The 22806-nt window shown below is 42.6% G+C and overlaps 1 protein-coding gene across 1 annotated transcript; it reads right to left on the bottom strand.

The window, feature by feature from the left end:
- Positions 1–9150: 9150 nt before the first annotated feature.
- LOC125354742 (syndecan-4-like) lies at positions 9151–9914 on the bottom strand. The gene has a single exon (XM_048350550.1). It carries the CDS (start codon positions 9912–9914, stop codon positions 9318–9320), a length of 597 nt encoding a protein of 198 aa, XP_048206507.1. The 3' UTR covers positions 9151–9317.
- Positions 9915–22806: the final 12892 nt, after the last annotated feature.

The raw sequence follows: 22806 nt of genomic DNA, 5'->3' as shown, positions 1-22806 counted from the left end.
GGGAATGTAGAGGCAAGTGGACCAATGCACACTTTATTTTAGGAGGGCCAGGGTTTATATAGGGTTAGAAATCAATTCACAACTTCAAGAGTAAAATTAATACAGAAAGATATCCATATGAATACAAAAGTTGTGGATGTCCCTACTGCAAGGGATTTTGCTACTAGAAAGGTTGTCGCTAGTACTAAAGGTGATGCTGAAGAGTTAAAGTAAACCCCATTTTCAGGCAGCCCCCGTTTTGTCTGTTTAAACTATGAGTAACCCAGGGCACCAATTATCCTGGCTAGCAGGACAAGCTTATTAGGGCCCAGCTGGTCAGGAAACTCCTTGCTTAACTCTAAGCACCTGGGAATGCTTAACTCTAACCACACTGGAATGCCTTGAGCCCTGAGCCAATCAGATTTGTACCCGTATCCTAATCTTGCTTGAACACCTTATTGCTGTAGCTTGGTTTTTTGCCTTTATAAACTCTGTGAAATCTTAGCTCAGGGCCTTCCTCCTAACCTACAATGCATAGGTGTGTAGGATGAGGCCCGACCTCTGCAGCTCGCCTGAATAAAGCCTTGCTTTTGCATTTTGGAATGTCTGGCTCTTGGTGGTCTTCTTGGTGGTCTTCTTGTGACTTGGACATAACAGTCACTACTACAAAGGACATCCCTACTACAAAGGGTGTTGCTACTACAACAAAGGATTAAACCCGTCAAGGCAGAACTCTATCACCTAGCTACTATTTCCTCAAGACTAATTATCTTAGACCATCCACTTCCCTATTTACTGTAAAAACACTTCCCTATTTACTGTGAAAAAGCTTTTTCTGGAGCAGCTGGGAAAACAAGTCTCCCCAGGGAGGCTCTATGGGGGGGAGGGGGCGAAGGGAAGAGGGAGTCTCATGACAAAGTGGCTTCCTTTGGCCAACAAAAACAGGAGACTCATTAATGGAGATTGTTCCTCATAGGACTATTAGTTTGCTAATAAGGCATCAGAACTTCTGTGCCTAGGCTAGGTCTCCCACTGATCAGAGAAATTATTCTCCCACAATGCCCCCTTTATTATTTTCCACAGTTGCTTCTCTAGTATGTTTAAGGGAAGTGAGGAAAATATCAGAAGATCTATTCTTAGCAAAACGCTTCATTACTGCTATGATAGAACAGTATCCTAAGGTAAAAACACATAACATAAGTATAAAGGCAATAGAAGCAATTCCAGCACTATATATAATACTGAGCCACCACCCCATGGGATCTAATCCTGCTAAGGTTTGGGCTAGTTTGGGCTAGTCCCTGGGAAATGTCATCAACAGAATAGACAGTTATTAATTTCTTTTGAAAAGCTTCAAAAACCTCTCAGTATAAACTTTACTCACTTAAAGAACCATTTACTATGGCTCCATCTATAAGCATTTGTATATTTTTCCATTCACATTCAGAGGCATTATATTTGTAAGGTGTTACATAGACATGACTAGATTTCCAATCACAGGTCAAAAACAATCATTGCTGCAAAGCCAGTTATTTCTGTCCAGCCAGAAAACTCCTCCTTTGATGGCTTTTATCTCATCTTGAAGGTGGGCATTTACTTCCAGCTGATGTTGCCATAAATTGTGGGAGTCCTGGTGCCAATGCACCCTAAAGTAATGAGTTTGTACAGATTGTCGCAATGTGGCTCCGGATATGTGATAGAAACTTGATCTCATGATCTTGCTTCCTAAGTTGATAAAGATCAGGCCTTAGGACCAAGTCTGGTAAATAGTGTTTAACATATGTTGTCTTCTATATGTATGGATAGCAAATAATCTTTAAAAATATCCTTATTACATTGTGAAGAAAGAGAGAATATGCACTTTCCTCATGAGCAAGGATGGAAGAGCGCCATTACATGGTGCAACGCTGGGCAGCACATACTTTCCATGCTCAGGAGGATAGATGAAGCACTTTCCATTCTGAGGAAAGTTGCAGGAATCACATTACATCTTGCCCCATTCTGGAGGAGAAATCTTCCATGTTCACAGAAGCTGCAGCAGAGATATCCATATTCAGGGAGAGTGAGATACACATTCCATGGGGAGGGGCCCTCAGTATCCATATGCCAGGGTCACAATCAATGAAGAACACAATGTGCACAGCTGCAGAAGAAATACTCCATGCTGAAACTCACTCCATCCACAGAGAATAGAAAGATATAGATATCATGCCTAACAATCTGGAATCAAAGCTTTCCAAGGGAAAGGATATAGGTAGGAAACATTCCTTGCTGAGAAGGGCAGAAACCATTTGCCTCCATGCTTTGGCTCCTTCAAAAAAGATCTACCTTCATTAGCACTGTTGAAATAGATGGGTTACATTCAGAGACAACCTGCACGTAATGCACCTCAAGCCAACAGGGAAATGGGAGACAACCCATCAGCCCCGAGTAGAAAAATTAAACATGTGTCTTGCTAAGGCAAGAAAATTTGCTGAGTGCAAATATAGGCTTTGGCAGGAAGAGAAGGGATGATTAAGTCTCACCTGATTATGCTATTGGGGTTTTGGTTATCTTCTTTTCCTGCTACTAGAACCATAGCTCCACTTTTGCAGATTTTTGCAGGGTAATTTCAGATAAGGCTCACCAATTTTTCAGCACTGATTGACTTTGCATCAGGATCCTCTGATCTCAAACTCAGAAGATGGAATCCAACCTGAGGAAAGATGGGAAAGGTTAGTTTCATCCTGGGAAGGGAAAAGTCATGAGTTTATGAGATAGATACCCTAAGTGAACACTTACCTTTTTTTTTTTTTTTTTTTTTTTTTGCGCCAGTCCTGGGCCTTGGACTCAGGGCCTGAGCACTGTCCCTGGCTTCTTCCCGCTCAAGGCTAGCACTCTGCCACTTGAGCCACAGCGCCGCTTCTGGCCGTTTTCCGTATATGTGGTGCTGGGGAATCGAACCTAGGGCCTCGTGTATCCGAGGCAGGCACTCTTGCCACTAGGCCATATCCCCAGCCCCAACACTTACCTTTTTGTTTTTGTTTTTTTTTTCTCAAATTTTTATTATCAAACTGACGTACAGAGAGGTTACAGTATCATACGTTGGGCATTGGATACATTTCTTGTACTGTTTGTTGCCTTGTCCCTCATGCCCTCCTCCCTCCCCCCCTTTCCCTCCCCCCCCAGGTGTTCAGTTCACTTACACCAAACAGTTTTGCAAGTATTGCTTTTGTAGTTATTTCTCTTTTTTTACCCTGTGTCTCTCGAATTTGGTATTCCCTTTGAATTTCCTACTTCCAATACCAGTAAACACGGTTTCCAATATACTCAGATAAGATTACAGAGATAGTGTAGGTACAAACATAGGAAGGTGATACAAAACATTATCAATAATAGAAACTACACATACACATAGGACGTTGAAAGTAGTTACAACTGTGATATATCACTAGTTTCCATAACATGGAGTTCATTTCAATTAGCATCATCTTATGTGTTTCTAAGGGTATAGCTATTGGGCCTTGTGATGCTCTGCTATGGCTTGCCTAAACCTGTACTAATTATTCCCAATAAGGGAGGCCATAGAGTCCATGTTTCTTTGGGTCTGGCTCACTTCACTTAGTATAACTTTTTCCAAGTCCTTCCATTTCCTTACAAATGGAACAATGTCATTCTTTCTGATAGAGGCATAAAATTCCATTGTGTAAATGTACCACATTTTCCTGATCCATTCATCTATGGAGGGGCATCTGGGTTGGTTCCAGCTTCTCGCTATGACAAATTGTGCTGCGATGAACATTGTTGTGCTGGTGGCATTACTGTGATTTTGTTTGGGGTTCGATAAAATCCAGCACCCATTTATGCTAAAAGCCCTGGAAAAACTGGGATTCCAGGGAACATTCCCGAATATAATCAAGGCAGTTTATGACAAACCAACAGCAAGCATAACTCTAAATGGTGAAAAACTAAAGCCATTCCCTTTAAAATCAGGAACAAGGCAGGGATGTCCACTCTCTCCCCTGCTCTTCAACATAGTACTAGAATTCCTAGCCAGAGCAATTAGGCAAGAAGAGAATATAAAGGGGATCCAAATAGGAAAAGATGAAGTTAAACTTTCTCTCTTCGCAGATGACATGATCCTATACCTAAAGAAACCCATAGACTCTACCCCCAAGCTACTAGAGCTGATACAAAACTTTGGCAAAGTTGCAGGATATAAAATAAACCTTCAAAAATCAACGGCCTTTCTCTATGCTAACAACCTGAAGACCGAGGCTGAAATCAGGAAAGCAACTCCTTTTGCAATAGCCCCCCAAAACATAAAATACCTAGGAATAACCTTAACCAAAGAAGTGAAAGACCTCTTTGAAGAGAACTTTAAAAGCTTGAAAAATGAAATTAAGTCAGAACTAAGAAAATGGAAAAACCTCCCATGCTCCTGGATTGGGAGGATTAATGTAATCAAAATGGCAATATTGCCAAAGGCTATCTACAAATTCAATGCAATACCCATTAATATCCCAACACCATTCTTTAATGAAATAGAGGAAGCAATCCAGAAATTCATATGGAACAATAAAAGACCTAGAATAGCAAAAACACTCCTAAGCAGAAAGAACAGTGCTGGAGGAATTACAATACCCAACTTCAAGCTGTATTATAAAGCTATAGTAATAAAAACAGCTTGGTATTGGCACCGGAACAGGCCTGAAGACCAATGGAACAGAATTGAAGACCCAGAATTAAACCCACAGAACTATGCCTACTTAATCTTTGATAAAGGAGCTAAAACAATAGTATGGAAGAAAGATAGCCTCTTTAACAAGTGGTGCTGGCAAAACTGGCTCAACACATGCAACAAACTTAAACTAGATCCTTATATATCACCCTGCACCAAAATCAATTCAAAATGGATTAAAGACCTTGAAATCAAAACAGGCACCCTGAAGACACTAAAGGAAGGAGTAGGAGAAACACTTGGGCTCCTTGGCACAGGACAGAACTTCCTTAACAAAGACCCTGAAAGGCTACAAATCAAAGAAAGGTTGGACAAATGGGACTGCATCAAACTCCAGAGCTTCTGCACGGCAAAGGACATAGCTCTCAAGATAAACAGAAAGCCCACAGACTGGGAGAAGATCTTTACCGGACATTCAACAGACAAAGGCCTCATCTCTAAAATATATGCAGAACTAAAAAAATTACCTTCTTCCAAAACAAAACTGCAAAGAACCAATAGCCCCCTCATCAAGTGGGCTAAAGACTTACAAAGAAACTTCTCTGATGAGGAAATGAGAATGGCCAATAGACATATGAAAAAATGCTCTACATCACTGGCCATAAAGGAAATGCAAATCAAAACAACATTGAGATTCCATCTCACCCCAGCAAGAATGTCATATATCAAGAAAACTAATAATAACAATTGTTGGAGGAGATGTGCCCAAAAGGGAACCCTACTTCATTGTTGGTGGGAATGTAAACTGGTTCAGCCACTCTGGCAAGCAGTATGGAGATTCCTCAGAAGGCTCAATATAGAACTCCCCTATGACCCAGCAGCCCCACTGTTGGGTATCTATCCAAAAACACTTACCTTTTTGAAGAGAGCAAAATTCATCTGAGAGTACATTCCAAGTCTACTCAACACTTTCCTCCATGAGAAAAGTGGTTTGATTCACATCATACTAATGAGTCCAGTGGGACCTTGTTTCTATACTGAAGAAGACCAATGGACACCCAAGTTATACTAAAGAGATTTCTGCACACCAAGTCCTTTTGTAGTAGATTTGGAGAAGATATGTATTGATGAAGAACCATGAGTGGTTGGATGCCATGTTGAGGAGATACTGAAGAAATCGATTCCATGCTTTCAAGAGAGAAAGAAAGGACAAACATCAAGAGAAGAACAGAGCAAACAAGGAGGACTGAATCTTACAGAGACATCAAAATGACACTTACCTTTCTGGGGCAGACTGGATTAGATGGGGCCAGCACTATGGAGAATTTAAATATAGTCACTGGATTCCCTGGAAAGGAGGTTCACACGGATTTCATGCTAAAGGGAATTTCAAGGGATATTCTCCTTGCACTGAGGTGAGCAGAAGGTGTGGAATCAGGGAAGTACAGGACTAAACCTGAAATGTTCACAAAGGCTAAACCTGAGATATTCCACATTTGGACAATCTGACAGACACATTTCATGGAGAGCTGCCCTGAGTAGCCACATACCAGGGTAATGACTGATGATCAAAAATCCCCCCTAACTACATGTGCTAGAGAATAACAGCTCCATGATTATACTCATTCCAACAACAGTTGCATGAGAAGACATGTATACCATGCCTACTAGCACTTGAGTCAAAGCCTTTCACAGTCAGGACAAATGTAGGAGACATTCCTTGCTGAGAATGACAGAAGTCCTTGGCCTACAAACTGAAGGATCGTTCTCTGGAAAACTACCTTGATATGCAGAGTTGAAAGAGATCGATAACATGCAGAAAAGTCCTGCAAGTAATGCATCTCATACAACAGGGAAACCAAGGGCTCCCATCTGTATTGAGGAGAAGAAATAGACACATTTAGATATCTTAATTTAAGAAGAAATGCAGATGCAGCCGTTGGAGGCTGAAAAGAGATGGTTAAGTCTCCATTCTTTGTTTTCTTGTTTTGTGTCAATACTAGGAATTGAACTTGGGGTTAGGTCTCTATCAGTGACTGTTTTCTCTCAACATTACCACTCTACCACTTGAGCTACATTGAGTTTGTGGATAATTGCAGTTAAATCTTAGAAACTCGGGGCTGGGAATATGGCCTAGTGGCAAGAGTGCTTGCCTCATATACATGAAGCCCTGGGTTCGATTCCCCAGCACCACATATATAGAAAATGGCCAGAAGTGGCGCTGTGGCTCAAGTGGCAGAGTGCTAGCCTTGAGCAACAAGAAGCCAGAGATGGTGGTCAGGCCTTGAGTCCAGGCCCAAGGCTGGCCAAAAAAAAAAAAAAAATTATAAATCTTACAAACTCTTTTCCATGCCATGGCTTTGAATTGGAATCTTCTGTCTTCAACCTGAGAAGATAGATTCCAATCTGAGGACAAATAGAAAAGACTGATTACATTATGGGAAGGGAAATAGTGATGAAAAGACTGCAGTTAACACTTTTCTCTCTGGGGAGAGAATAAAAAGTGTTAAGAGAGTATTCCATGCCTATTAGACACCTCCCTGACAGAGAAGGGGATTTAGAAGCATTTCATACTGAGGAATCCACAGACACATAAGGTCTCTGTTGAAGAAGATTGGAAAACACCCATGCAATGCTGAGTAGATTCTTCACATGGATTTTTTTTTTTGTCGGTCTAGAACATACCAGGTTTTATTATCTATATATATATATATATATATATACATATACACACACACACATATATATATGTATATATATATATATATAAAATAAGTAACAGACAATAGCATCAGAGGGACTACAGAAAGGTGCTCATTCCAATACAGGGGACTGGGGCCAGAAGAAGACCCAGCCAGCTGGGACCCGGGGCTGGGGTAATGACAGGAGCCACTGGATGCAGTAAAGGAGCCTGATTCCCACCCACTCCAGCCAATGGCATAAGAAGACATGAGCCAATGCACCAGGCCTCTTTTCTGTAAAAGGCAGAGGCCAGGAGCACAGGCCCTTTCCATTGCCCTCCTCCCTGCTCCCGTCCCTTTTCCTTGCCCAGGGAGATAAGGGTTTTCTCAGCAAAGCTAAGCCGTGAGTCACTATGCCAATGTAGGTCTCTGACACAAGGTGCCCAATCCATGGAAATCCTCTCCTCTCCTAGGGCCAGGAAGGGAGCCACCAAGCTTTCCGGTGTGGTCAGTCACTGCAACTGTGAGGTGATATCTCTCCCTTCACATGATGGAAACTGAACTGATTTAAACAAGTCACATGTGAGTGGCTCAGAGAAAGCAAATCCAAGAATCCCTTCTGCCGAGTCCCAGGAAGAAGGCAGAAAAAGTGTTTGAATGCTCAACCCTCAATCATTCCAGCCCAGTCAGGAGAAGGCACCAGGAATGGGGCAAGAAAAGGGAAGAGGAAAAAAACAAAAAACTAGTCATACAAAAATCCACTCACTCATCCATCCAGCCAACATGAAATTGGAAATACCCTAGTCTATCCTGAAAAAATATATTTATCTATTTTTCTAGAACCAGAAAGGAGAATAATACAAGAAAGAACACAGACATAAACTCCCCACCATCCACTATATTATATTTTGGAATCTGGATTTTCTAGAAAATTAGGCTTCAGCAAAAAGCTAACTTAGAGGAAGCAACTTCAGAAAGAGGCAAAGGTAATAAGCAGGGAGTGTTGAACTTTTTTTTAACAAAAGAGGGGTGAAAAAAAGAAGAAACAAGGGAGGGGCCCTGTCTGAAGCTATAAATAGTAAAAAAAAATTTTTTTAAATAAAAATAACATCTCCTGCTCTCCTCTCATTTTCAAGAAACACCTAAGAACAAAAACAAAACCATTAAATACAAACTTAGCATAGGCAGTGGGAAAAAACAAACAAACAAACAAAACGAGATAAAAAAACATTTCTCCATCTCTACACCCTTGCCCAGGCACAGATACTCTGCACACAAAGGAATGAACGGTCATTTCAACAAAATAGATATACAAATACTCTACAAATCCACTTCAAAGTGAGCTTTCCACACATCTCCTCAACCCTTCCTCCCTCCACACATTAAAAAAAAAAGAAGAAGAAAGAAAAGACTGATTTCTAAAAGTCACTTGACAGAGCCTAGAATGGCCCCAAGTTTACCACAGAGATACCTGTAGTGTAGAAGCACCCACGGAGGACAGGCCTCGAGGCGCCAAGGTGCAGGGCCTTCTAGTGCCTTGTGCTGATTCCTGGCAGAGGGGCAGGCTGGGAACAGAATGGGAAAGGAGGACAGCCCAGGCAGACTTCTAACCAGGACTCACACAAGTCACCTCTAGATTTTATAGAAGACAAAGGGGGGGGGGGCCTCCAATGAGATGCATTCAGTAAAAGCTCTAGATTTGAATCTAAAAATCTTTTGAATGATCCAAACCCCAGCCCCAGGCTTGCCCTTAGAAAGGTCAACGGTAACCCCATATATTTTTCCTGCCAGAATAACTAAGGTAAGGCCCAAAGAATCAAGAAGCTCGAGGCAGCACAGTGGAAGATGTCTCTTCTGATGCTGGAGAGGCAATCAGAGCTGGAGACACCCAACGGGTCAGTATGAAGGTGCCCACCCCCTAACTCTAATGCCCATCACTCACAATCCTCTGGATTCCCTCCCCCAAAAGTCCAAGCTGTGCCCACGAGGAGCTTCATTCATGCGTAGAACTCATTGGTGGGGGCTTTCTTGTAGATGGGTTTCTTGCCCAGGTTGTAGCTGCCTTCGTCCTTCTTTTTCATGCGATATACCAGCAACAGGATCAGGAACACAGCAAAGAGGATGCCCACAACACCACCCACAATCAGAGCTTCCAGGACTTCCATTCTCTCGAAGATGTTGCTGCCCTGGGCGGTGCTGGACATGGACACTCTGTTAGATACATCCTCATCCCCAAAGGGTGCGATCCTCTTGGGGATGACCTCATTCTCCTCCAGTTCCCCAGTTTCTGTGGGCACCCGCCTCCCAGGCCCTTCTCTCTCTGGGATGTGGTTATTTAGAGGCACCAAGGGATGGATCACTTCGGGGAAGGTCCTATGGTCCTCTGAGTCATCCATATCTCCAGAGCCTGACAGCTCAAAGTCATCGCTGTCCTGCCCCGGCCCTCCGATATCCTCGTCATCTGGGAGGTCTCCAGAGAAGTATCCACCTTCCAGGACATCCTGAGGGTCGATGACTTCAGTCTCTCGGATCGACTCGGCAACAGCTGCGGGGAGGCCCACGCAGAGCAGCAGCAGCGGGCGGGCAGGCGTCATGGTGCCCCGGAACGGAGCGGGGCTGGAGCTTCACATTGATTTCTTGCAGAGTAAATCTCAAGAAAATATGCTGTGAAGCCACTAAAGTTGTTGGATCTCATATTGAAGAAAGATTGAAGAAATCAACTCCATGCTCTGACAAGAGAAGGAAAGAAGAAATGTCAAGAGAAGATTTGAGGAAACAAACATGACATTCTTTCTGCTAAGAAGACACAAAAATGACACTTACCTTCCTGTGGAGAGCTGGATGACATGGCTTTGTTGTTTAAGAGAATTGGAATATCCACACTCTCTTCAGAGACGGTGCACATGCTAAAACGAATTACACAAGGGGTACTTCTCACAGTGAAATGAGCTAAAGGACATGGATTCAGGATTGTCCAGCCCTACACTTGGTATCTCTCTTCCTCAGATCTGGAAGAAACAGATCCACCCTGAGGAGGCCTGGAAGACATGTACTTCAGGATGAGGACAACTGGAGTAGACACTTTCTAGGTTGACAACAGCCAATGAAAATCCATTCCTTGCTCAGGGGTACTGAACATGTACTTTCCACGTGAGCAAGGATGAAAGAAATTCATTGCGTGGTGATCCACTTGGCAGCACACAAATTCCATGTGCAGGAGGATGAGGACACACTTTCCATCTCAGCAGAGCTGCCAGGAACTATTTACCATTGAACCAAACGAGAGGAAACATCTTCCAGGTTCACAAAGACTGGACCTGAGCCATTCCAAAGTCAGGTACGCTGCACCACCCGTGGATACCTACCCTCAGTACCCACACGACAAGGTCACAATGGATGGGGACAAAGAAACCCATGCCCACACATACTGGAGTAGAACTAATCCATGCTGAAGCTCACTCTAATACACAAAACAATAGGAAAAGATGGATTCCATGACTAGTAGAGCTGGAGGCAAAGCCATCCATGGTTAGCACAAATATAGGAGAAATTCCTTTCTGATAAGGGCAAATCCCATTTGCCTTCATGCTAGAGGATACTTCGATGGTAACCTGCTTTGATTTGCAAAGCTCAAATGGATGGATTTATGCAGAGCAGACATGCAGGCAAACAAAAGAGACACACATCTGTTGAGGAGAAGGTTGTGACACATTTCCTGCTAGGGGAAGCTAAATTAGACACCCCCTGCCCATAGGAGGATAGCTCATATACAGGCATTGCAGGCTTGTTAGAGATGGATAAGTATCAGCCCATTCTGGGTTTTGGATTTAGTTTTGGCATCATTGGGTTTTCTGTGGCTCCTAGGGCAACTAATCAGGACCTGGGAACTGTCCATGACCTATTGCTTTTTCTGCTAAAATGTATTTCTCTAACATTTAGCCACAGCTCCAGTTCTAGAATTTTGGGGGTAGTTACAGATAACAGCTTCTGGATTCACTTCCACAGGCTGACTTTGAAGAGGTATCCTTGGATCTCAGTGTGAGCCGATGGATTCCAATCTGAGGAGAGATAAGAAAGATTTATTTGATTCTGGGAAGCCAGCAAAGTGATGATTTCTTGATAATGACACCCTAAGTTAACACTTACCTCTTTGAAGAGAACACAAATGTTTTCAGAGTATTTCATGCTTCTGAAACACATTCCTGTTAGAAGAGTAGTTCGATGCATTTCATACTGAGATATGCTCAGGAACATTGCTCACACATTGAAGAAGACATGAATACCTGGATGCTATGCTAAATTTGAATACAGCAAACTGCCGCAAAACTCTGCACTCATGAAGCCTGTAATTATCACACATTTCTAACCTGCAATCAACCCGACACAAAACAACAGCACCCAAAGCATAAAGAATCCTACTTACCCATTCTGTCCTTGGGCAAATCTTGCACTTTAGTAGTCACATAACCGCCACAGGTCTGCAGAATTGAGAATGTTACATGGTAACTGCAGTGAGGTACGCAGAAGCCTCTCATTCCTGGGATACCATAAGGGAACCCATTCTTCAAAAAAAACACATAACAGATTCAGAGTAAAGGAAAATGTTGAGAGTTGAGCTTCACAGTGAGAGGGGACCAGGTGGAATCCTATTGACACTTGATAGGCTTATTGACCCAAAGAATAGGGAAGAGAATGAGCAAAGGGAGGAACAGCACAATGTCCTGGGAGTATAGTGAGGGACTCAGGATGACTGGAGCACAGAAGATATTTCAGGGGATTGAGGAGGAATATGCTGGCAAAGATACACAGAGAAGCAAACGAGGTGATTTATAGGTCATATGAAAGAGCATACAAGATCCTCAAAGCAAATAAAACACACTGGGTGCCAGTGTATCAAATCTATAATCTCAACTACCCAGGAGGCTGAGATGTGAAGATGGATGTTTGAAGCCAGCCAGGCAGGCAAATATGACACGACTTTATGTCAAATTAAACAGCAAAATTCTAAAAGGAAAGTGTGGCTCAAATGGAAAAGGGAACTCTTGTGTGAAAAATCCCAGTAACACAGTAAGGCCCTGAGTTCAAGCTTTAGTATACACACACACACACACACACACACACACACACACACACACACACACGATCACACACACATTTAAAAATGCTGCAGAAACAGAAAAGGCAGAAATATCTTCGAAACAAACATTTATTATAGTGTTACACATGTAATCACATGTTACAGTGTGACACATGTAATCACATTTTAGTCTTAATGAAAAGACTGATGGAAAGCAACACAACTGTTATTTAACTAACACTGAAGGTAATTTGTAGATACGAAATAGAAATCAAAACAGATGCATGGTTAGGAAGAATTAGAATGAGTCATTCTCTGAATCTTGGGAAACAATTTGACTTATCATTTAGTTGCACAAATTTACTGCGTGAGGAATGAAAGTCAGGATGGATATTCAGGAGCCATGTTCTCAGTGGTGATGAATCAAACTTCCTGAGAAACCAATATGAAATGTGCAAGTGGTGTTTCATGAAGAAGACATGGACAAAGGCATGTGTGATGTGGAGTTCCATCTGGAAGGACATGAGGGGGGAAGTACATCAGACTAGTAGGTGGAGGATGAGGGGTCCCCCACTTTGGTGTCTCTTTGTGGGGGGGTATCAAGGCACACTGTACCTGGACACCAGATCGGCTGTAGGGTCATCTATTCCACAATGAGCTCTATGGAGGTCGACAGCAGGACAGGAGGATTATGGGTACACGGTGAAGCCAGCAATGGCAATCCATCCAGGAGACCATGGCCTATCCTAGACCACTCCTTTTAAAAGGCTTGTGTATCCCTTTGCTGATACCTGTGATTGGAGGGAAAGTAATAGCTGTAAACAAGCCTGACTTGCCCATACATTTGTACAGAATCTGCTGCCCCATAATCGAGTTGCAGTCAAGGATGGGCCACAGAGGCAAAAATGATGCTATATGCCAATCTCCCCACACCTCATCTGTCTTGATGTAGGCATGGGCAGGCTATGGTTTTCTGCTGCTACTGAAACACATAAAAGACAATTTCCTCACAATGTGATCATGACTTTTGCAACACGATCATGCTTGCCTTTTTGTCAATGCCTTTTCGCTGCCAGGTCTGTGTGAAGGGCTTCAGGGTAACAGGAAATGCTTTTGGGGTATAGTATCCTCACACAATTAAAAACAATGCTAATGAAAGACAGGAAGATGTCAGTGAGGCACTGTGAGTCTTCCAGGCAATAAGGGATTCTCAGAAGGAGAGAGTCTGTCAAACATTTTAGACTGTAGGGAGCATGCAGGTTGTCTAATGTGGGTTAAGAAGATCACTGAGTCCACCCACAATCCAATGGATTCCTAATATTGGTGAGAGGTAACCCATTCAGCCAACAGGGACCAGAAAGTCCTCATCCACTACCTCTGTCCAATGCTGCTCCAATGTGTGCAGACTCTGCTCCCAGCAGACAATGAAGATCCTCATCCTTATATCTAGGGTCCCTGGAATCTGGACACTTCTTTCATATCTGATTAGTATTAGTAGGTTCCCTCTTAACCCAGGCTTCTCTCTTATTAGTGAAAGGCAGTTGTCAAACTACAAGTCCAATGAACTAGGGGAGACAGAATTCATGCTTTGGTGTCCTAGAGGGAAAAAATATCTCTAATCAGGCAGAATATTCAAAATATACAGGCAGAATATTCTTGGGAGACCATGCCCACCTCAAATGTACCTATTTGGACCTCACAAGCAGCACCTGTACTCGGAGGTCTCCATTTCATAGTCAGCAGGGAAAGTGGACCTAATGAGAATTGGTCTTTGTGGACACATAGCATGGCGACTGCATTTCTTACTCTTCACTTTGATTGCAATGAGAAAGCAGTCACATGACACACAAGGTTCTGGCTGCCAAGGCCTGGAGAAAGAAAGAGACTACAACCCTGAGTCTACAGAGAGGAAAACCAGCACTGGTTACATTCATGGTCCCTTCTGTAGACACCCTCACTTTCTGATTTGCAGTTTGGTGTCTCGTTAAAATTATATCGGATAACAATTAATAGGCCAGAGGTAGCTCACGCTTGTAATTCTGTGATACTAGTAATATGAGGAATATTGTTCAAAGACACCCAAAGCAAGAGATTCTGGAAGATCCTTTTCCCCAGTTAACCACCAAAAAAAGTTGGGAGAGGTGCTGTAACTCAACTGGGAGAACACTAGTCTTGAGGATAAATGTGAGGAGAAAGTGATTTTGCAATAAAATCAAGCCCCAATATCAGCAAAAAATTAATAGAAAAAGAAAAAACAAGAATGAACAGGGCTGGTGCATCACACCTGTGAGCATAGCTCCTCAGCATGCTAAGGCTTTTTGTGTGTGAGTGTGTGACAGTTCTGGGCCTTGAACTCAAGACCAATGTGCTCTTTCTTAGCTACTCCATTCGAGGTTTCCAACTCTACTAGTTGGATCACATTTCCATGAGTACATGGCTCAAATGCTACATTTGGTCCATTCTCATTACTTTTACCAAAAAATGAGAGGATTTACATTCCATGTTTTGTGCAGGTGGAAACCAACCCTTCCATACTCTGGCTCTGTTCATTTCGTACTGATAACAGGAATACCCAGGTAAACCCAGGCTGGCAAAACCTGCAGTAAATGGGTGATGGACTCCATGAGGGAAAGTGTTGTAGAAGCCACATTCGATTCTCTACTGGACTTGGTCACTGTACTGGCCTGTTCAGAGCTACAGTGAGGTATTCCATTTCAAAGAGCACTGAGCTAGCCAGACTCCATGCTGACAAAAACTGGAGTTGATGCATACCTTGCCAAGGAGAACTGCCTTTAACACTTGCTAGGCTGACATGTTGAGGACAGGAAGCCCAGCAAGCATACATAGAGTAAGTGCATTTTTTTGGATATAATTCTTTCTAAGAAATATGGCTGGAGTGAAAAGTATTCCAGGCCAAGTACAAATGGGGAAAAAAAAACATACAGTGCTGAATGGCGTTAAAACATATGCTTACCTTTCTGGGGATGATAGTCACAAAGGCATGCCATGTGCAGTATGCGTGAGATCACATTCTTTGAGGAAGAGTGCAGGATCGATGCTCCTTAATGCTCTAGGGGTCCCTTGATTGAGCAGAAAAGTACTCAGTCATGCTGAGTAGAAAGGAGGTACACAGATCAAATGCTGGAGACAATAGAAGCAGTCAATGACAAAGAGCACTATGCCAGCAGCAAGACTGCATGCTAAAGAATGCTTGCATTGATACTTACCTTGCTGATGAGAGCTGCTTTAAACACATACCATGCTGAGATCCTGAGAAATAGAAGGAAGCATGCTAAGGAGAACTGAAATAGGTGTATTCCTTGATGCAGAGAACTGGTGCTGACTTCACCCCTATTGAAAGCTACTACAATATAGATGGATTTCAAAACAAAAGAAAGGTAGTAAACACATTTCACATGTAGTAAACACAATACTGGAGTGGATAGTTACCTTACTTAGGGGAGCTAGAACCACTGAACGCCATTCTGAGAAGAACTAGAATTCAAATATTCCATTCTGAAAAGAGATGGTGTCAAAATATTCTGAAAGTTTTTGTGGAGATCGATTTCATCTAGAGATGAGATACAAAGCATTTATGCCATTCTGAAAAGATGAAAAATATACATTTTGAAATAAGAGGAAGGAGACAGAAATCTATTGTAATGAGACCCCAAGTTGACACATACCTTAGTAGAGTTCAGATGGTTGGATTCCAGGACAGAAAGACCAGTAGTATAATCCATGGTAAGCATGATGCAATATGATTCCATGATAGTGAAATCTGGAGTGCCCATCTTCCTGAAAGGAGCTGGAGAAGATGGTTTCAATGCTGAGTAGAACTGGAGCTATCCATCCCATTCCTTGAAGACTAGGGGGAGTTGCATTCCATAATAAGGAGACTAAGAGTAGATGAGGTGGTGAGTAACAAGAGATTGATTCCAGGATGTACAGGCTGTAGTTTATGTTGGTTTTCTTCAGAAGATCTGCAGTAATACCTGCAGCTCCATTTCTTCCACGCCAAGCAAAACTGGAAGAGATGCATTTCAGCCTGTTGAGAATCCAAATACACATAACCCCTCCTTGAGAAGAGTAAATGGAGTTATAATCCACACTGAGGCAAAGTAGAGTAGACACATCCCAAGTTAAAATATTCTGAAGTAAAGAACAAGTCTTCAGGAAAGCTGCATCAGAAACATTCCATTTGGTGTGTCCTCAAATGAATATGATATCGCTCAATATACCAGGAGGATACCTATTCCATGAAAGGGTACTATGGAAGAATTCTATTCATTAGAGTGCTCCTGACATTCACTGCCTCCTAATGAAAACCAAGAGAGGAGAATCACCTCCCAAGCATTATACCTAGGAGAGCTGCAATCAAAGATTTTCATGGCGGCAAAGCAGGAACAGAGGTTGACAAGGCTGTGGCACATATATTCCGCACAGAGAAGAGCTGCGATGGTCAATTCCTCATAGTGCTTGACTAGAGTTGGAGTACACATATACTTTGTTCAGCAGAGCTGGAGTAGATCTCATGCTAAACAGACATAGTAGAAAAGCATCCCATGATGAGAAGACTTGAAGAACAAACATTCCATGAGCAGAGAGCTGCTGGAGACACATTCCATGTTGAGAACTGAAGAAACTTTGTACACTAATGAAATCAGCAGAAGACACATTCCCTGATACAGAGAGCTAGCATATGTGCATTTCTTGCTGAGGAGAGCTGCTGGATTCTCGCTCCATTGTGAAGTGGACTGCACAGATATCGTTTCTTTATACTGTAAATGATACCTGAGTGAGCTCTGCGGATTCATTTCATGCTGAGAAGAGCAGGAGTAGACATGTTTCATCCTGAGGAAAGCCATCATAGATGGGAAGATGGGTTCCATGAGGACATGGAGTGCTGCATATACATTTTGTGAAAGAAGCACATTCCTCCTGAGTAGAAGTGAAGTCCAACAGATCCCAATGTGAGGAGAGCTGAGCTAGATGTACTCCATGCGAAGGAGCACTATACTCACCAGATTCCAGGCTGGAGAATGAAAGTGTTGACACTTATCTTGCTGACAAGATCTGATTTCATCACATGCGTTCCTGAGAGCCTTAGCTTCATCCACAGGCTCCTAATGAAGACATCTGGAGGTGGTGCATTACAAGCTGAAAGGACAAGCGACAGATAGATTCCAAACTGCACTCTGATGCACTAGCAACTGACTGTGAGGAGGAGAGGTGATTTACTCAAGTTTCATGCTGAGGAGAACCTGAGGAGGTACACTCTATGCTGAGTAGAGATGGAATAGTGTGCCCTTTATAAAACAACCAAAAAACAAGTGGACAAATGATCTGTGCTGTGGAGAGACAGGGTAGGTACATTCCTTATTCAAGACATCTGAGTAGATGTGTTGTTCAATGAAATTATTCGAATGATATACATTTCAAGAGGAGGAGACATGGACTGGCTCATGACATGTTGGAAAGAACATTGCATCATTCCATTGTACAGAGACATTAGAGACACATTCTATGTCTCTCTAGAGAGACTGTACTACACACATTCTAGGCTATAAAGACACATATTTGAAATAGATTCCATGCTAAGTGTTGAGTTACGTATTACCTGAGGAATATGATGCTACCTGAGAAATGAGATGCCCCACTACAAATGAATGGATACCAATATATGGTACCTGGGCTAGGAACATGGCCTAGTGGCCAGAGTGCTTGCCTCGTACACATGAAGCCCTGGGTTCGATTCGACAGCACCACATATATAGAAAACGGCCAGAAGTGGCACTATGGCTCAAGTGGCAGAGTACTACCTTGAGCAAAATAAGCCAGGGACAGTGCTCTGACCCTGAGTCCAAGGCCCAGGAACGGCAAAAAAAAAGAAATGTGGTACCTAAACTCAATGGAACACTACATAGCAATTAGAAATGATAAAATGTTGGTATTCACAGGAAAATAGTCAGGACTTGAAAAAATGATGTTGAGCGAGGCAAGCCGAGAACACAGAGGGGACAATAGAGATCAGGTCTGCAAAACAGAAAACTTCTTCTCAAATGGTTTTTCCACAGGTTTGGGTCAGCGTCCTTACATTATGTATAAGCAAAAACAACTCCAACAGAAGGACACAGGCGGATTCTATTGTTGACATTACATTTAAAGTTCTACGTGAATTTCCTTTGATGTACGCTACATGGTTACGCTATAGGATGTTGGTACAGTGGGTATTGCATATATGCCTACCTGATCTAAGGAAGGAAAAGAAACATGACAGTGTAAGATATCACAAGATGTGTACTCACTGACTTCTTATGTAACTGTACCCCTTTTGCACAACACCTTGTCAACAAAATTTAATTAATAGAAAAATAAATTTCCTGAAGGGGGCTGCATAAAATATATTCCATTCAGAACACAGCTGGGATAGACAAATTCCACAGTGAGGACAGCAGGGTATACTTACTGTTTGAGGGGAGCTGCATTTGAATTTTTGTATGCTGGAAACAGCGACAATAGCTTTATTCCATCCTGCGAAGAGATAGATAAACATGGACTTGAGGAATGAACTCAAATATATTGATTCTACCTATCAAACAGACTGAAGTGATGAATTTTATGGTCTTAGCAAAAAGGGAAGATTCAGTCTTGCATGTGAATACAGAATGGAGATGGTTCCATGCTAAGAAATGCTTGCCCCAAATAAATGCTTACCTGACTAGAGAGCTGAAAGAGATGCATTCCATGCCCAGGAGAACAGAAGCACACATATTCCATGCTGAGGAAGTGGGAGCTGATGATAAAAAATCCTAAGGGCAACATCACATTCCTACAGAGAGCTTGAATCCTTGATTGCCATGCTGAGGAGACTTAGAACAGATCCACTTCAAGTTCTCAAGAGCAGTGATAGATACATTCAAAGCTAAGAAAAATTCGAATGGATCTATTCCCTCTTAGAGTGAGCAAAAGGAGATTTCCTTCAGACCGTGCAGGAATAGCCATATTTTTCTGACTGGGAAAAATGGACACCCTTTTGAGTAGTGCTGGAGGAGACACATTATTGCCAATGCACTGGAGCAGACACATTCCATGCTGAGAAAGGCTGGAACAGATAAGATTCCACATGAGAAAGGCTGGATGAGCCAATCCATTCCATGTAAGAAATACAGAAGCCCATACTCCATGCAGGAGAATCCTAGGGCTGAGACCTACTTTGTATACCAGACCTGAATTGATGGATCCTATGCCAAGAACAGCCTCCAGGAAACTAATACTGAGAAGGACTTAAGAGGACAAATATTCTAGGGAAGGAACCTGAACGAGCCAGTCCCTGGTGAAGACAGCTGGATTACATGCATTCTTTAATTAAGATAGCCATGGTAAATATATTTTATGCTGGTACGAACTAGAGGACAAATGTTCCATGTACAGAACACATTTACACACTTTCCCAGAGAAGAGGAGCTGGTCCATCCTCATTACATTATCAAACAATGAGCAATACACATAGCCCATCTTTTGTACAACTGGAAATATGAACTTCCATACTGAGTGGCCAGATGTACATGCATTTCATTGTGATAAAGGAAATCATAAGGTATATCCAAGCTGACAAGCCCTGTGGTGAATGGGTGATTGATTCCATGATGAGAAGACTTGTAGAAGACGCATTCCATTTTGTTTTGGCTTTGATCTGAGCTGCAGTAGACAAATTCCATGACATGGAGCACTGAACTAATCAGACTCGATGCTGACAAAAACTGGAATTGACACGGATCTTGCCCAGGAAAAGTACCTTTAACATATGACAGGCTGACCCACTGAGGACAGAGCCCCCACCTAGGCATACACCTAGAGTAGGTGTATTTCTTGATGAAGACAGCTGGACTGGACACGTATCTTCCTAAGAAATATGGCTGGAGGAAATGCATTCCAAGCCAACACAAAATGTGAAATCCACATATCACGCTGCAGGGTGCTAAAGCAGACACTTACTTCTCTGAGGATGAAAGCTACAGACGTAGTCCACATTACGGGTACCTGAGTAGATCACATTCTATGAGGAAGAGTACAGGATCTAGGCCCTGAAGAGCCTAGTGGTCACTTCAGTGAACAGAAACCTGCTCAACCAAGCTGAGTAGAACAGAGGTAGACAGATCTCATGCTGAGGAGACCTTCAGGACAATGAGAAATGTATTAACAAGACTACATGCTAAAGGATACTAGCATTGACACTTACCTTGTTGAGGAGAGTTGCTTGAAATGCACGTCATCCTAAGACCCTGAGTAGAAGTAATCATGCTGAGGAGAGCTGGAATAAGTGTATTCCTTGATGAAGAGAAAAGAACACAGAAATATGCAGTAACATATTTCAAGTGTATTAAGCACATTGCTGGAGAGGACACTGGTATTACTTAAGAAAGACGGAATAAGTAGATGTCATGCTGAGGATAACCAGCATTGACATATACTTATGTTTTGGGGGAGTGGGGGGTTCAGTCATGAGGCTTGACCTCTGGTCTTGGGTGCTGTCCCTGATCTCTTCACCTCTACCACTTTAGCTGTAGCACCACTTCAGGTTTTCTGCTGGCTAATTGGAGTCAAGGCAGAACTCTAATTATCATATCACCTAGCTACTATTTCTTGGAGACTAATTATCTTTGACCATGACTTCTCTATTTACTGTGAAGAGACTTCCCAATTTACAGTGAAAAGCTTTTGCTAAATCAGCTGGGCAAGCAAGTCTCCCTAGGGAGGCTCTGTACTGGGGAAGAGACTCATGACAAAGGTGGCCTTCCTTAGGCCATCAAACACAGGAGACCCTTAATGGAGATTTTTTCCTCATAGACCTATTAGTTTGCGAATAACACATCAGAACTTCTGTGCCTAGGCTAAGTTTCCCACTAGTCAGAGAAGTTATTCTCCCTCTCCCCCACCCCCGATTGGAGGATAGCTCATATATAGGCATTGCAGGCTCAGAAGACATGGCTAAGTATCAGTCCATTCTGAGTTTTGCATTTAGTTTTGGTTTATTGGTTTGTCTGTGGCTCCTAGGGCTACTAAACAGGACCTGGGCACTGTCCATGAGCTAAAAAATATTGCTCTAACATTTAGCTACAGCTCCAGTTCCAGCAGTTTGTGGGTAGTTACAGATAACAGCTTACTGGACTCTCTTGCACAGGCTGACTTTGAAGAGGTATCCTTGGATCTCAGCGTGAGCAGATGGATTCCAATCTGAGGAGAGATGAGCAAGATTTATTTGATTCTGGGAAGCCAGCAAAGTGATGAGTTCCTGATAATGACACCCTTAGTTAACACTTAACTCTCTGAGGAGAACACAAATATTTTCAGAGTGTTTCATGCTTGTGAAACACATTCCTGTTACGATAGCACTAGATGGGGCTGGGGAGATAGCCTAGTGGCAAGAGTGCCTGCCTCGGATACATGAGGCCCTAGGTTCGATTCCCCAGCACCACATATACAGAAAAACGGCCAGAAGCGGCGGTGTGGCTCAAGTGGCGGAGTGCTAGCCTTGAACAGGAAGAAGCCAGGGACAGTGCTCAGGCCCTGAGTCCAAGACCCAGGACTGGCCAAAAAAAAAAGATAGCACTAGATGCATTTCATACTCAGATGTGCTCAGGAATACTGCTCCCACATTGAAGAAGACACGAGTACATGGATGCTATGCAAAATAGATAAGCTGCAGATGGGTCACAACTGCCAAATAGCTGGAGAAGTCATACACCAGGGGAAGGAGCTCCAGTGTATTGATCCCATGTTGAAGCGAGACTGAAGAAATTGATTCTATGCTGTAAGGGGAAACAGAAAGGACAAATGTCAAGAAGAAAGAGGGAAACAATATGATTTCATACTAAAGAGACACCGAGATGATACTTACCTTCCTGATAAAACTTGGGAAAAATGGATTCATTGTCCAGAAGGGCAGCTGTAGTTGTCTTCCATTCTGAGGAATATGGAACATGATGATTCCATGATGAATACATGTAAACATGACATTTACCTTCCCGAAGAGAGCGAGACTAGATAGCAGCAATTTTAAGGAGGCTTGGAATATAGGCACTCTATTCCCAGGAGTGAAGATGTATATGGATTCCATGCTAAGGAGAATTATTACATATTATACTCACGTTTGCACCGAAGGGAGCACAACAGCTTGATTTCAGATCTTTGGACCTAGACTTGAAAAATTTACTCGTTCTTATCTGGAAAAATTAGATCCAACCTGAGGAGAATGGAAACTTCTCTTCCTCTTAACTGGAATATATAGATCTTGCATGAGGAGAGCTGGAAGACATTTATTTTAGCCTCACAAGAACTGGATTTCCCTTGTACATGGAGCCCAAGGAACTTCATTTATGTGCTTAGGATAGAACAAACACTTTCCA

This window comes from Perognathus longimembris, chromosome 1 (genome assembly GCF_023159225.1).
Source record: "Perognathus longimembris pacificus isolate PPM17 chromosome 1, ASM2315922v1, whole genome shotgun sequence".
Taxonomy (NCBI): domain Eukaryota; kingdom Metazoa; phylum Chordata; class Mammalia; order Rodentia; family Heteromyidae; genus Perognathus; species Perognathus longimembris.
This window is presented reverse-complemented; position numbering and strand designations above follow the sequence as displayed.

What these genes read in the sequence shown, in the direction of transcription:
- LOC125354742 (XM_048350550.1), bottom strand. Translation starts at nt 9,914, where the DNA reads ATGACGCCTGCCCGCCCGCTGCTGCTGCTCTGCGTGGGCCTCCCCGCA.